General features: G+C 40.4%; 1 protein-coding gene across 2 annotated transcripts; it reads right to left on the reverse strand.

The window, feature by feature from the left end:
- Nucleotides 1-579: 579 nt before the first annotated feature.
- On the reverse strand, nucleotides 580-11,150 carry slc35b3 (solute carrier family 35 member B3). Of its 2 annotated transcripts, none has more exons than XM_046065010.1 (10): nucleotides 11,068-11,150; nucleotides 9,467-9,703; nucleotides 7,547-7,668; nucleotides 7,142-7,296; nucleotides 5,295-5,402; nucleotides 4,946-5,043; nucleotides 4,621-4,713; nucleotides 3,147-3,258; nucleotides 2,804-2,873; nucleotides 580-1,911 (listed from the first exon to the last, which is right to left on the reverse strand). In XM_046065010.1, the coding sequence occupies exons 1-10, from the start codon at nucleotides 11,083-11,085 to the stop codon at nucleotides 1,761-1,763; spliced, it is 1,164 nt and encodes a 387-aa protein (XP_045920966.1). In that variant the 5' UTR covers nucleotides 11,086-11,150; the 3' UTR covers nucleotides 580-1,760. The 2 variants fall into 2 exon arrangements, with proteins under 2 accessions (XP_045920966.1, XP_045920972.1); XM_046065016.1 differs by lacking the exon at nucleotides 11,068-11,150 and adding an exon at nucleotides 10,635-10,883.
- Between the last annotated feature and the right edge of the window lie 5,038 nt (nucleotides 11,151-16,188).

Below are 16,188 nucleotides of genomic sequence, written 5' to 3' on the forward strand. Positions count from 1 at the left end.
GAATCTCTAATCACTTGGCAACCCGGCAGCTTTCAAGTCATTTATCTCAAGACAAGAATTGATTTATATTGTGTGGATATTTAAACTCATAATAAAAGTGTTCCAATGGTATTGACTGTGTATGTGTCTTAAATTATAAGACCAAAATTAGAAACTTTTAAAAAGTTGTATATTTACTACTATAATCAAGGTGTATGGATCAAATGAAAATACATAAAAGCAAATGTCCCATAAGAGCTCTGCTGTTAAACAGGTTTAACTATATGCTGCAACCTGAACGGGACTGGAAAAGCACAGAACTCTCAGGCAATGACATTTTATGCACTGATCACATTTACCCCATTGAAACCAGATGCAGTGATATTTATACAAAATTCAGTGCTTCAGTGGATTCAGTGAAGGTGGTGTATGCAATGCAGCCCAAATATAAACAACAATCCAAAATTTACCATGCAATCACCTACTACAGTTACTTAATTATGTGTTCTTGGTAGGAACACTATTGTCATTGAGGACAAAAAAATTACCAGTAGAGAAAAAAAAAACCAAAACTTGTACATCTCAAACACAACATCTTGGAATGGTTCAACAGAGGAAGTGTATTGATGAAGAACCAGGTGAATGACACACACAGATACATCCAAGTGAATAGGACAGCCTAGGCACAGTGAAGAGTGCTGTTTATTTTCTGTGTAGCAGTGGTATCTTTTTTTCAGGACTCGTAATCAAACATGCCTAAGGCCACTGGATGGATAAACACACACACAGTTTGGCAACATTTCAACTCTTCTCTCAAGCGGTGCAAGGGGAGGGAACACGAACGAACACACACACACACATACACACACACACACACACACACCTTGAAGAAGAGGAACGTCTCTGTTTGTTTTAATGTAAAAAGAATGGTACCCTTTCACCCAAACATGGTTAGCAAATTATGGCAGTTTATCACAATTTTGATGTACACAAGAAAAAAATGTCTCCATTTTTTCCCCCCACCTTCTGATCACACAGACCCCACATTTTAGGGCACAGTCAGATATAAATTACCAATAAACTATGAGAAAAGCTTTTATCAAGACAATGATTAGGTAAAACAACATTTTGTTATGCCTTTCTGGCACATGCGGGGGCAAATATGCCTTTTTAATCAATATGTTGTTTTTTTTCCCCCCTCGATTAAGGTGGGGGACAAACATTCATTTCAGACAGGGCAGGTTAACATGTTGCTCTGTGCTCTTTTCTTCCAACGTTTCAGTTTTCTCCCCCCCAACGACTCGAGGGTTTAAGTGTGCAAGTCATTTCCAGTGCAAAACTCTGCAATTTGGTTAGCTAAGGCGCTGGCTTCCCTTTAGAGAGTCTTAAAAGTCCTAAGGGTTGTCCTCCTCTGTGTTTCTGTGGGGGCTCTGAATCATTGCTTTTTGAAGAACCTGCTAGCACTGATCCCTTTGTAAAAGACAGAGTTCCTTCAGTTTGCTGCAGAGAGTTTGAGAGTTGACTAAGTTCTACACCAATGGCGTAGTGGTAGATTGACACGTGACACAGCGGCTCAACACCCATCGTAGCTTAATCGCGTGTGAGCTGACTTTGAGGCTGATTGGTGGTCAGACTCCGTATACCCATCCTTGGCTCAATGTTGTGGGGATGAGGCTTATAGCTCGGGCACGTGCTTCAGCATATCGCCTGAGACAGGTGGGCCAACCGAACAGACGTATAGTCTGCCAGCGCAGGACTTCTGCTATGCCTCTGGGTGCCTCCTATACGTTTTGTGACAGAAATCGGACTTTCTTTCCTGTCAGCAGCCAGCTCTTGAGGTCCTTGACGGTGGGAAGTTTCATTTTCTCTCGGTTTTTACTGTAAACATTCAAGAAGATGCCGAAGAGCACCAGAAGGCCGCCCCAGATGTACCTGAGAAGGGGGAGACAGAAAGGTTGGATATCTTTAGGTGATGGCAGAAATGAAGTGGACCACCAAGTGCAATTAATGCTAATGTATTAATATGATACAGTGTGAAGTAGAGAGAAGTTCAACAAGATGGTCATGGACAAACAAGTTCTCTATTAGATTTCCTACTTACAAGATGTGGGTCTGTTTTTTTGGTTCTAGCGTGCGTGTGCGCACACACACACACACACACACACACACACACACACACACACACACACACACGAGTACGCATGTAATGCATTAAACACTCCTGAGAACTATTTCACATGCTTTCATTGAGGCTATGGAAGATTTTGGACGGATGTGTTAGATTGCGTTCAAAATGCCAAACGAGGGAATATCTTGTGGAGGAATCCATTCATCCAGTAGGCATCTATAACATACTTGTTATTTGGAGTTTGGTCAAACTAGCTGTTTACTGAAAATATTGTACATATACTGATAATTAAAATACTTTGGTTTAAAAAGTTTAAATTGCAGTCATGAAAGGGACTGTGAGTCCAGCGATGGTGGAGGGCACACACCAGCCAGAGGGTGAATGAAGCTGGCCATGAAGATACACAAAAAGTTTTTTGTATTTTGTGTGTGTGTGTGTGTGCATGTCGAAAGTCAAGATGGAGAAGCAGAGCAGGAAACGAGACCCTTTTGACAGCACAGAGGAGTTGGAGGGTGAGCGAGAGTGAAGGACAAGGAGAAAAAGCAGAGGAGCAGTCAAGGTCTGAAAATGGACTGAGGACATGAAAACCGGGGGCAGGGGAGCCAAATCAAGTTTTATTGGTCAAAGGAGAGGTCAGTGTAGACTTACTTTAAACTAGAAGAAAACTGATCAAAGTCAGAAGGTCACAGTACTTACTGAAAAGTGAAAGGCTTTGCGAAAAACATGAAGGAAAGAACGATCGTCATGGCCTTTCTCCCGGTGGTCACTGCAAAGCAGTAAAACACATTTATGGTTTTACTTAATAAAAAATAAAAGTTAATACAAAATAAAAATAAAAACACATGTGACTGTCTTATATGTTCAAACAGACATTGATTGTCTACAGCTGGGCAATATACTGTTAATTGTTTATAATTGTAATTAGGTTTAAAAAATATTGTGAAGTATGACAATATTCCATCTAAACAGAAATTATAAATCTGTTTCTAGTCAGCTTATCTCAGAACGAGGAGAGGACTTGACAAACTGCTGCTCTGACCTGTCACTGCAACCAGGGCACCAAAGAGCTTGATCAAGGCCAGCACAAAGGAGATTCCAAAATAACCCGTAAGAGAGAAGAAGAACGCATAACCATATGTCTTCACTGGATGCTGGTAGGGAGGAGAGGATAAAAAGTCATTACAATTTATTTTTATTTTTTTTACACAAACCAAAAGACACCGGACGTGACTTAATTTGGACGAGACCATACAGCTAGCTAGCTTGGTTAGCTAGGTGCATCCGTAATTCATGTTAACTGTGATCATAACTGGGATGCTAATTTTAGCTAGCCAAAAACAAGCTTAAAACAAAACTTACGTACCTGAAAATTAACAGCCGACTCCTAATAAGTTTTTTCAGCAGCGCTAGTTAAATGTGCACAGTGCAGTGGATATGAGTAGCCTCTAGCCTGATTGACAGGTCGCCATGGTAGCAAGTTATAAATCACAAGGTAGCCACGCAAGCATCCCTTGCTTCATTGTCTATTTTCCTCTAAATCGGACCATAATTTACAAAATAAACATCATATTGTATTCGAGAAGACTTTAAACTAATGATTGAGACCATAAAGTCATTAGGAAAGTATTTACTGAGGTAATAAATATGCTGAGAAGTAGACTAAGGCCCCATCCACACTACTGCGTTTTCTAATTAAAATGGAGACCTTTTGCTACGTTTGCACCTCCGGTCCAGACTAAAACGGCCAAAACGAAGGCCTAAAATGGAGAAGTTTTGAAACGCTGCTGACCCCATTTTGCGTTTCAAAACTCTGGAGAGTGTTTTAGTGAAGACGGGCAAAAACGGAGGACTTTAGAAACAATAACGCTTTGCTCTCTGATTGGGTCTTATAAGTCATGCAAAGCAGACACACAATGCTACTGAGAGTTTTTGAGTCGGTATTTTTATGAAAATATTCTGTACCGTGCAAATAACACTTAGGGCTATCTGCCTACATTTGTAGGCTACTACATGTCGCCGTTTACTTTGCAACGACTCCCAGTCTGTTTTCCGCCACCACAGTCCTGTGTTACATTCATTAACAGTCCCAGCTTGTTATTGGTGCATGCAAAAAAAAAATCTGGTCTGATTCTTCGTCTGCATTTCTTTATTCTTTTGCCAAATCTTCTGTAACTATGGGATAGACCACCTGCTTCATGTTTACACCGGCACACACATGCCCAGTGTACCTGAATGGCCAATAGATGTGCATACGTAGCTTTAATTTGTAAACTAAAATGGAGTAGTGTGGATGGGGCCTAAATGCAATCGGACTTCTTTTTGCAACCGGGCAGGTTTAAGGCACTGACATTGGCCTCACTTTTCAGGCCTGGAGGTTCCTGCTTGAGGAGCACGACTTTGGCAACATGTTTGCAACCTAAAGCTGAACATACATACATGCAGTAAATGACCTCTGCGATAATATCAGTCAGTGGGAAGCCACATAAAGTGGCAGGGGTGTCTAGTATACTCACCTCTGAGCAAAATGCCACTGCTGGACCCAGCCCACCCACACAGAGCAGGCCTGTCAGTATGTAGACAAAACCGATGGAGTACGAGTACAGCACCTGTCAACACAAGCCCCAATGTGACCAGTCAGTGACATCACACACAGAATAATAACTATTCTCACAGCCCAAACGTGGGACATAGCAGTGCTCTTCTGATGTAACAGTCAAGTAGAGCAATATATTTCGCACCGCCCCCAATATTGTGTCAACTGATCTAGTTGCCAGTAGACTCAAATACTTTATTATGTGCTTACAGTATATAGTTTGTTCGGAAAGATAAACAGGGTACCATTTCAGAGTTGGAGCCATTATGGAGTTTCATTGCTTTCTCCTGCACGTTTCCAATGACGGCGTCTGCACACAGTGCCAGGGAGATGAGGAGAACACCTGTACGCAACACACACATAAACACACAAAACTAAAAACATGGATATCTGAACACATTTTAGCTGACGCTTTACAGCAATAAGCTAGTGAGTTCGCCCTTAGCAAAACACACCTGCACACTTCATATGCAATGCTGCACGCACCTTTTAGTAAAGACAGACTGACCATGAGAGTATAGCATGAAGATGTGGTAGTATTAGAGCACTTCTGTAAAGCCGCTGGAGCCGGCTGTTGGATGTAGAAGAAATTACCTGTGACGTTGAAGTTGGGGGCCACTTTGCTGTCGGCTAGCGTAAACCAGATGAGTCCCAGACTCATGCAGAGAGCAGCAGACACATCAGCCAGATTATAGCGTTTACCTGGAACACAAACACACAACACTGAATCATTTTGAATGTCTCTCTGCAATTCTGAAATCTAATCAGAAACTCCTAAAATCTCCTAAATCACATTTTGACTGACTTCACAGAGGAAAACAAGGACTAAGTTTTAGAGATTATACCGGCATCAAAACTAAACTGAAATGTATGCAACTGGTAAAACTTCCAAAACCTTTTCACAACATCACAAACACAGAGAAACCAAACTGAGACATTGCGCAGCGAGAGTACTCCCCCTCAAGCACAGCTAGCAAAGAAATCTTCAAAAGATGACTCATCTCTTTTTAAATAAAAGAAGTTGACATTGGACTCAGGTAAAAATGTAAGTAAAAGTTTTTACAATGGGTATTCTTGACAATTTAAAGTTTCTGAGGTTGTGCACGTAACAATGCACCAAAAAAAAAAGGCTGTGTGAAAAAAAAAAACAGGGGGGGGGAGGGGGGACAACGGGATGAAGGAGTCTTCTAAAAACAGGCTGACGGATAGATGCCTTCAGGTTGACAAGGGGACGCAGCATCAGGTCGGCCGTGGTTGGCTTTGATTCCCCCGACTCGCCTTTGAAGGGCCTCACATCAGATGCAACCCCACACCCCTCCCTTCATCCATCCATCCATCCATCCATCCATGACTCTCTCCCACTTTCTTTCCTCTTTGCATTCTAAGTGAACAAATTCTGTTTTCCACTCGACCCCTTGAGGGACCGTGGTCCTCACATCTACCCATCCAGTGAGGGGGGAGGGGGGGGGGGAGACACAGGAAGGCTAAAACCACACAAAACCTGTCTGAGGTTGAGGACACAGAACCTTGAGAAGGCCAGTGTGAGGATGAAAGGACAGACAGAACCAAGAGCGTGGAGCCGACTGGGCACTGACAACCGAAAACACAGATACAGACAAAAAGCAGATATTGCATGTTCAAAGGTGGTCATCACTTCAAAGGAAACATGACTGAAATAAGTTGTAAAATGTACCTTTTCCTAAATCTACCTCTCCTGACTGATTTTAAGATCAATAAGCAAAAGATGTTTTTTTTATTATTAAGAAACGATGCAACCTTTATTTTCCTTTATCTTTTGAATAAAAAATGTGTGGCCCCTATTGCCACAAAACAGGCATCACTGTCTCCATTCAAGCCCTGAATGCTAATAGCAAGAGATGATAACGATAGCAATAGTCACTCTGGCAATTATGTTTAAATGTGTTTAATATTTGAATGTTTTTAATATTTTAATATTGCGGTGCAGTATATTTTATCTGTAATGTAATGTTTATTGGCTAATGTTGATGTATACTGCATAATGTGCTGGTGCGAGGTGCTGTTAATGGTGATGGATGTATATTACATTGAATGGTCAGTGAACTAGGGTCAGTGTGCCTAACTATAAGCCCTGTGCGGCTACAGTGGACATGTTCAATGTATGTTTCTTACATTTTGTTGTGTCTGTATATATTGTATGTTTTTGATACTTTGTCTGTGTTTTAAAAGCTTGCTGTAGCACAAATTGTCCCACTTGGGACAAACAATGAATTGCATTGAACCCACATCCCAGAATTAAGGCGTCATGGGAGAACAAAATGATTTCATAAAGAGAAAGATGGATTAAAGAAAAAGCTGTTTTATTCACAGCTCTTGAGCAGCACAAACCACCAGCCCAAGTAAATACCTAGTTACACTTGTGAGGTCTGTGTGTAAATACATATACAGTAGAATAAGCTTACCTTGTATAAACACTCCCCCAATCATGACTGGGATGAGTTTACAGCACTTGAAGATGACCTGTGTAGGGTAGTTCAGGTAGCCCAGAGAGGTATTGGAGAGGCCCATAGTGCCCACTGTTAGAAATGCTATAATCATATAGGTCTTCCCTGGTATCCTGGAAGACGGGGAAATATAAAGTAGTTGATAAATGGATTTCCATGTGAAACACCAGAAGATTTAACAAAAACTGGTCATCACCAATTCTTCCAAAAACATCTGCTAAAGATGGGTTATACATCTTAAAAGAATACTGTTATCAAATGTGAATTATAGTATCACAAAAAAACTATTACAAATAAGTCACAGTGATAAACCTGAATAAATTAAAAAAGCGTAAAGTCATCTGGGAGCAGGAGTTTATTTACCTTCTGCGTTTGTCCTGTGTGAGCTGAAGCTCCACTAGTCCAAAAATGGAGTAGAAGCCGAACTGGACCAGTGTGAGGTACCAACCAAAAGGCTTGAATCCTTCCACTGAAAATATCAACTCCTGGACGAAGGGACAAATAGAGAATCACAAAGCATGTAATGATAATCTTCCGAGGCCCTTGCTGTGAAATACAAACTTTGATTATATGTCATCTGTGGCCTGTACTACGAAGCGAGGTAACTGGCTTATCCAGGAAACTTCAGGAGTAAAATTGTGATGTCGGGTGTAACTTCCTGATTACTATGAAAGGTGGATAGGTGTTAGCCGAGGTCTGTTGCCATGGCAATTTACGCTGCATCTCAAAACTTCTCCGAGCAGGTTCTGTTCGTGGTTAACTCGAAGTTACCCTATAGTGGACTACACACCACATCTGTACTCAGTGTTAATGATAAGAAGTAGGCTACACACCATTTGATAAAATATTTTTAGATTTCATCCTGATTTGTTCCACTGCGGTTGCAGCTGAAATGACGTTATTTAGAACACAACAGCATTTGGCAGGAGATATTAATTAAATAACGGGCCAGTTTCTGAGGTGTAGCCCATTTGTAGGCTATAATGGAATTATCCTAACTATTTTCACTTTTTTAGATAGACTATTTCACGTGTCCAAAAAATACGGAGCCAGGGTGAGGGTTAATAACCTGAGAAAAAAATCCAAGATGGAAGTAGCAAATTTACAAGAACAAAAATCGCAAATTCCCTGAAATTAAAGTCACAAAAAATCCAAATCACTCTGGTGTTTCGAATAGCCTACACCCAATTCACGGCAAAGTCTCTAAGGTTCATGATAATATAGTGTTGTGGGCTAAACTCACTGCTAAATCCGATTGTGAAGTCTAATATAATTTTCCACTGCATGCATAATACACGGCAGACGAGTGTGTGTAATGTTGCAGCCTTGCAAAGTGAAGTGATGTGGTTCCTTGAAAAATAAAAAAAATAATAAAAATAACACTAATAAATGTATGAATACAATGTCATAGAATATAGCCTATTCAAGATTTTAACTTGTAGATTTGTGATAATTAGTTTCTCATAAAACTACCACATTAACCTTGGAAATTCTTTCCCCTGGCTCCAATTCTTTTATTACAATGGATATAATCTGCTGTACCTTTACATCTTAATGATATTATGATATAGGTATCATGATATATAAAAGAAGAGTCCATATATACATGATAAAGAATTAGCCTACAATAAGAACACTGAAGATAATTACAAATTTACTCAATGCGATGCCAATGAGCTTTGTCAGCCGCCATGGTGTTAGATTTGGCTGTTGACGTGTCTTTAGACTCCTCATAACCTGACACAATCAATGTGCATTTTTCTGGGGACAATACGGAGCTTGCGTCATTGCGAAAAATCTCTGAACACGTCCCTTTTATGCGAACGTGCGCAACTCCAATTAAGTTAACACTGGGTTAACACCGACTCAACTACCCAAAATCTTATTCACCGGAATAATACCGTTTAACTCAAGTGTAGGCAGTGAGAGTTTGTCAACCTTGAGTTTGCTTGATAACCCTGAGTTATCTCTGAGTAGGTTGAACTCCCTCCGTAGTACAGGCCACTGGTATTTCAAGCCACAAGTACCAGATTCTTTTTCTAACTAGACAGATAGGAACACAGCTCATTTAATAAAACAGAATATGTAAACAAACTTTCAAAAGACTAAAGTTGCCAGCCTTTTGTATCTGTACATGCAAACAGAGTTGCAGATGCTTCACACCAGCGCTATCCTTTCACTGTAACAAGCTTCAACTGATTAGATATTTATATTTATAGATATTAAGATATTTTACCACGTGTGTGTGTGTGCTCTCAGACTGTGTCTTTCCTCCCGTGTTACCTGTAGGTATCCATAGATGAGGTAAAAGACGAAGACTCCAGCCACGCAGATGAAGAACTGTGTGGGGGAACTGAAGCTGCTTAGGTTGATTCCCAGCACCCTCAGCTCCTCCACAGACTTTATGTGGGGCGACATCACCTCTGTGGACGATGGGATGGAGATTGAAATGTGCTTCCGTGAACTGTTGTAGCCCACCAGGCCATATTTGGCACTCATTGTGTCTGTGGCTGCTGGGAGCTGTGGGAACACAAAGAGAGATTCGGGCAATATTCATACAGGACATAGGTTTCTCCTGCTCAAGTGCCAAGCGTAGCCCTGAGTTTTGGTAGGAATACAGAGCAAAGCTCAAGGAGGCATTACATCATTCTTGTGGAATAGCAAAACAGATATACCTTCACATACAGTAAAGTAACATTAAGTAACTCATCTGATATAACAAAGTGGATAAGACTGAAAATAAGACCGAAGCTTTCATCATCTGACAATGAAAAAATACATAGTGACAGTGTTGCCAAAAGTATAATACCAATACAAGCAAATACCTGTTCAAAGAAACGTTGGAGATGTACGCACTGACCTTTTGAGTACCTGCTTTCATTTATGCTCAGACTGCTAACGCAGCATAATAGTTGTTACAGAATATGTCATGTATTCCTCACCTTTGTTTGGAAACTAAAAGCATTCATTGTGTTGTTTTTTTATTCTAAAATATGACTCTTTTTCTCTGTTTTGTATCACTAACGTTAATCACAACCCTTAATTACCTGTAACGTTAGTCAGTCTGTATTGTATTATGTAGGGGATTGTTTAACATGCATCAACATATATAATCCAAACCGCTGCATCACATTCAACAAGACATCTCAAACAACAGTAACGTTAAATTTGTAGTAAGTGATACGAACATTTGCTACATGTAGACTGTGTTTAGAAAAAGTATGACAGACTATAACGTTAACGTAAGCTAGGCTACATAAAGTAGCTGGTGGCTAACGACTGAAGTAAAAGCTGTCATTCAATTAGCTATCATATATTAAGCATCTAAAGACAAGTGGTAATCCTAACAATTAATGTCATTCCTATGACAGGATTACTACCAGCGCCGTATGTCGTCCCTAATTTCCATTTCTCAGCCAAACAAGCCAAGCTACACTAGCAAGCTTGTTACCTTCAACAACACTTCCGGGTTTCTTTACGTTAGCTTATCCTCTTCTCTAGAGGCGAAGCCGGTGTGAATCATTTCAGTAGACGTGCCGGTTTCATCTCTCGCACATTTTGAACGTTTTCATTTTATTATTTTCCAGTGACAGACAGCTAAAAGACGAGAAGAAGCGTGTTAGCTTCTGCTAAAAGCTGCCTGCACTTGATCCAGCGGCAGAAGCAGCCAACAACTTCCGCTCCGTTCCGACCTCTGAACTGACACGCTATTGGTCAACGTAACCACGCGCTGTAGCAGGTGAATCAGCACTGTAAACAGGCTGCTACAATTCAGTCTTAAATGTAAAGTATATTAGCCTGCGACATGAACAGTGCACAGGGACGTTCAGAAAACGACTACATGCTTTTGGTGAAAGTTATTCGGCCCCGGCTGCATGTTTTACCTGTGTTGAAGAATCCATGTTGAGTTGCTCGGTGAGTTTGCTGCCTCCTCTCTCTCCGCTGCCGTGCACTCGAACACATGCAGGTTTTGCTAGTTTATCCGGATTAGCATCGTCGTTCCGTACTGCGGAATGCTTCAACAAGCATGTTTTTCTTCCTTAAAAGACTCGAATAAGCATATCAATGTATCATATACTATTTCATTGGTCCATTTAATATTTTAAAGGGACCATTTAAAGGACAGTCAAATTAATAAGACTCAAAAACAGAAGCCTGAGGACAATCTCTAGTAGTAGAAAGTAAATACATTTACTCAAATACGGGACTATAATTATGACATAACGTTACTTGTACTTTACTTGAGTATTTCAACTTTATTCTACTTTCTACTTGTATTCCACTACATTGAGAGTGAAATGTTGTACTTTTGACAACTAAAGTAGTTTGCAGATTAAGAATTGGCAAAAAAACATTATCAGTTTATAGATGCATTGTTATAAAATTAACTCCATTTCGACCATGTACAACATAAAAACGCTACTTACATGTTCATGCATCAGTAACAATACAATAACAATGACCATGTCTGTGTGTGCGTGTATATATGTATAACTATGAAAAAATATCACTCACTGTGGCTATTCTGCTGCATAATGAGTACTTTTATGTTTGAACTTTTAAGTAATTTTTGCTGAAGAGACTTGTACAATACTGTACAATTTTGAATGCCGGACTTTTACTTGTAAAGGAGTTATTTTTGACGTTGTGTTATTGCCACGTAGTACTCAGTAAAGGGTCTGGGTACTTCTTGCACCTCTTAAAATGTCAAAGAAATAATGGTGTGCTCATAATGAAATGGAAGAGGTGTAGAGAAATTGAACAAAAAAAACTACAATATGATTATCATGTTCAGGTATCATCTTAATGTTGTGGTTAGGTATACGCTGTAGAGCAGCTTTATACCTACAACTTCTCCTCCTGCCTCCGTCATCTCTTCCCTGCACGTCATTCCTGTTTTTGTACAAGACTCCCTTTTCTTTTCCCTGTTCTTCGTAAAGATTTTTTTGGGCATGTGTGCTTTATTGTGATAGTGATGGATAGCTGGAGAGATGGACAGAAAAGACTGGAGAGAGTGAGAGGGGATGACATGCAGCCAAGGGCCCAGGCTGGAATTGAAACCGGGCTTAGCCTTGATACATGATACTTGAGCTACCGGGGCAACCCTCTCTTCTTCCTTCTTTTCCTCTCTCTTTCCCATAAACTGTCCTCCTCCTACCCCTTGAAGTCATGTCCATATATGCTTTCCTCCCCCTACATTTCTTTCAGTTCTCTCTAAATTCTTATTACATTATCCCCTGCTCTCCCCTCTTCTGTTCTGGCTCTGTCTCTCGGCCATCTCATATCCCTGTCTCTCCCTCTTTGGCTTCCCCAGCATATAAGGCATGAAACCATTGCCCCTTCATTCCTCTCCTCTTTTCTCCCTGCTGTCCAATCTCAAATCCCTCCCTCTGCCTTCTTCCTCTCTCTCTCCCACTCCCTGTCCTCTTTCCCCAGCCAGAGGTTAATACACTCCAGGATGGCATTATTTCCTCCCCGGCCCTCTGACAATATAAAAATTCAGAATGGACAGCTCAATCCCTCTTCCATCTCAGATTTGATTGTAATGGTATTGCCTCCTGTCCCTGGGAGGCCCCTGCCGCCTCGCCAACCCGGCCTTTATGACACTAAATGGCCAGGCTACAATTTTTCCATCTATTCAAAAAATTCTGTTAATAACTCATTTGGAATGAGACGTCTGCGGCCAGGTCTCTCACCCCCCTGCTCATAGGGGTCACAATAAACAGAAACAGATGCAGGGCTGAATCGCAAATGTAAAAGGTTAATTAATCTCTCTGAATTTACAATCTCCCTTCCCCCATTCCCCTTGCACTCCAATTGACAGTCCCAAAGAGACAAAAATGTCATATTTACAACCTAGCGTGGAGAAAGTGCTCAGTATGGCACTGCAGTTGAGCGCAGGCGCAGGCCTGTCCGACCACTTTCCCTTCTCCCCCGTCCAACTTTACAAGTGTACCCATTCATCACGCATGATGGATTTATGTAATAAAAACCCATTTCCTTTTCCCATACGATCCTATTAAATAATAAAATAATTATTTATTGATTATTCAAAAAGGTACATATGCGCGGGTAATGGCCTTGTACCACACCACTGGACCTGCAATAAATAAAGCAGGCAGAGAGGAGGCTTGAGAGAGTCGGAGAAGAATAAAGCAGAGAGAGGGAGAGGGGGAGAGGGAGAAATGAAGGGGAATGAAATGACTTTTGAACCAGTGAAATCTGGATCCAATATGGCCTCTTGCAGCGCGGATCAGGAAGGACATTATTCAATCTTCAGGAGGCTCATATGGGAGCACGACCTATGAATGGTTTTGATATACTCTATGGACCAAAGAAATGAAAATAGACAACTGGGTGAGTGTCCTGCACAGAGTTTGTGTCTCAGATTTTAACATTTGTTGAATTTAGGTCCTCCTTAAACCACAATAGCTATTTTTATGAAAGCAAAATAAAGGATACCAGGATGAAACTTTTATTTTCCCTACAAAAATCTACTGATTACAATTTTTCATGTTCAACCAAGGCAATACATTTGAGAAACATACGCTGAACACTCGATGAAGCACATAATAAAAAAGGTTTTAGTCATCACCTTTGTTCCCTCTTCATTAAAAATCCTTTAAATTCGGGTTAGTGTGGAGTTGAGGCTAAGGAAATACTAACAGTGCCTATTTAAATCAATAACAGGCGTGTGAAGTGTTTGTTTTGGAGCTTTTTGTTGCAGAACAGGACTTGGGGTTTAGTAAGCCATCCAACAAGTCACTAGTGATAACCTACTGAGGCACATCCACGCACATATAAACATCCACTCCCTTTATAATGATCCCTCCATATTATTTTTTCAGCATCAGTATCGCCCCAGCAGTGGATCATTTCATAAAGAGACACTTTAATGTCAGCCAGATATTACATTGAGGACTTCTTAATAACCCATTTGTGTTTGGTCTTAGCCATGGCTAAAGTGCACTCACTCTCCGTTGTCTTTTTCCAGGGCTTGTCTCAAGCCTCCTGCATGCTACGGAAAACAGATGCTATCTCGGCTATATTACTTCTCAAAGCACTCATATCCTCTCCCATGTTATTTTCTTTGATCTGCTAGGCTTGCTGCTCTTACATTTTTCTCCCACCTCCCCAGTCCCACGCCTTCCCCCCACTCTCCCCCCTTCCTCATTTTCCCCTCCATCCTCTCTGCCAGTGACCAGAGAGCAGAGGCAGACCAGCCAGACTGGTTCACGGTGGCTATGGACGTTTAGAAATTCAGCTCATCTGTTCTCTGTCATCACAGGGCAAAGGGGTGCACGTTGGGTGGGACCACTTAGATTCTCCATTTAATACGCATTTGCCATCGGAGGAAGGCTTTATATAAGGGGAGAGGGTCAATCTACATTCAGTAAATAGCCTATTAATTTCAAAACAGGAAATTGGTTGGACAAAACAAGCTGTTTGACTGTGTGAACTTGGACTTTATGAAGTTGCAATGTGCATTTTATTACTTTTTTCCCCTGACATTTCATAGGCCAGACTTTTAATTGATTAATCTTGAAAACATTCTTCAGATTACTGAATAATGAAAATTGTTGCAGCCAGTCTTTATGCAACCCCCACCAATATATTTCCTATGATAAGAAGAATTCTGTTTGAATGAAAGTCAAACTTTCCCCCCATCACTATTTCAGGCATTGCACAATTGCTCTATGCCTCATAGTTTGACCGCTAATAATGCCTGACCCATCAATGTGTGTCTTATCAATACCTTAGCTATTTATAGTGACACTATATAACACCCTTCATACAGTACAGTTTATGAACTGCACCTTCTCGTTGAAGTTATTTCTTGAAGGATTCGAAGCTGTACTGTGAACAGGAAACATAGGGTGAGAGGGAGGGAAACGACGTGCATTAAAGGTCCCCAAATGCAACCGAACCAGGGAAGTTGAGGTTATATGGTCTTAACCACTAGGCCACAAGGATGCCCCTTGAAACTGTGCTGTTAATATACTATACTAATATGTATGGCCAAAAATGTTATCACAATCCTGAGTGACACTGAAGAAACCAGATGGTTAATTATGTGGTTAAACTTATGGTTAATCTTTATGGTCAGAATGTGACAAACACTTGATGCTAAACAGTGGATCACTTCACAAGTCTGAGTTAGAACATTTAAAACTATCTTTTTCAACAAATATGATAAGTTGATCTTTTTTCTTGCCTCTTTTTTCAACAACATAAATATTTTAATAGAATTTATTTTTTGTGATTTGTTTGTGATTTAAATGAATTAAAGCAAATATTTATTGACGATATATTCAACAATTATTATATTGTTATTGAGGCAGAATTATATTGCGATGATTATCATTTTTGTTTTATTGCCCAGCCCTGTATGTATGTATATGTATGTATAAAAACATTATATATGCATTATAAAGCAGTATAGAGCCAAAGCCCAAATCATAATCCGCTGTAAAGAGTATAGTCTCTCTTGATCCAGAAGTCAAACAAGGAATCATGAAAGCATCAGTAAAAATCACAGTGAACTAAAAGTTAGCCTTGCAGACTCACTCGCACAAACGGATTAAACGGATTTGTCCGCACACAGGTCATGAGCAGTAACAACTGAGTGAATAGGTGGCACTTAGGGAAGGCACAGGAGACTGGGAAGTCTTTGGCTTTCTTATGAGCAGCCAGGAGGGGGAAGCATCCCTCTTTGCAAGTGTGCTCACAAGAAAAGGAAAGAAAAAGTAATTAAACAAACAATTTACCAGGAATTGTGTGTCTGCTTATCCAATCGGCCAAACTCGCTTTTGTTCTAATACATATAGACAGAATTTGGGGGGGGGTTGGGGTTGTTTGTTGTCTCCTCAGAGTGACGGTAAATGACACACGTTTCATTTCCCATTCATTTAACCTGCGCTGTGCTTATGAAGAGAAAGGGATTGAGAAACAAATTATGTAGTGTCATTTAATTAGGAGTTTTGCTGTGAGCAATAATCCTGTTT

This window comes from Micropterus dolomieu, linkage group LG01 (assembly GCF_021292245.1).
Source record: "Micropterus dolomieu isolate WLL.071019.BEF.003 ecotype Adirondacks linkage group LG01, ASM2129224v1, whole genome shotgun sequence".
NCBI lineage: Eukaryota > Metazoa > Chordata > Actinopteri > Centrarchiformes > Centrarchidae > Micropterus > Micropterus dolomieu.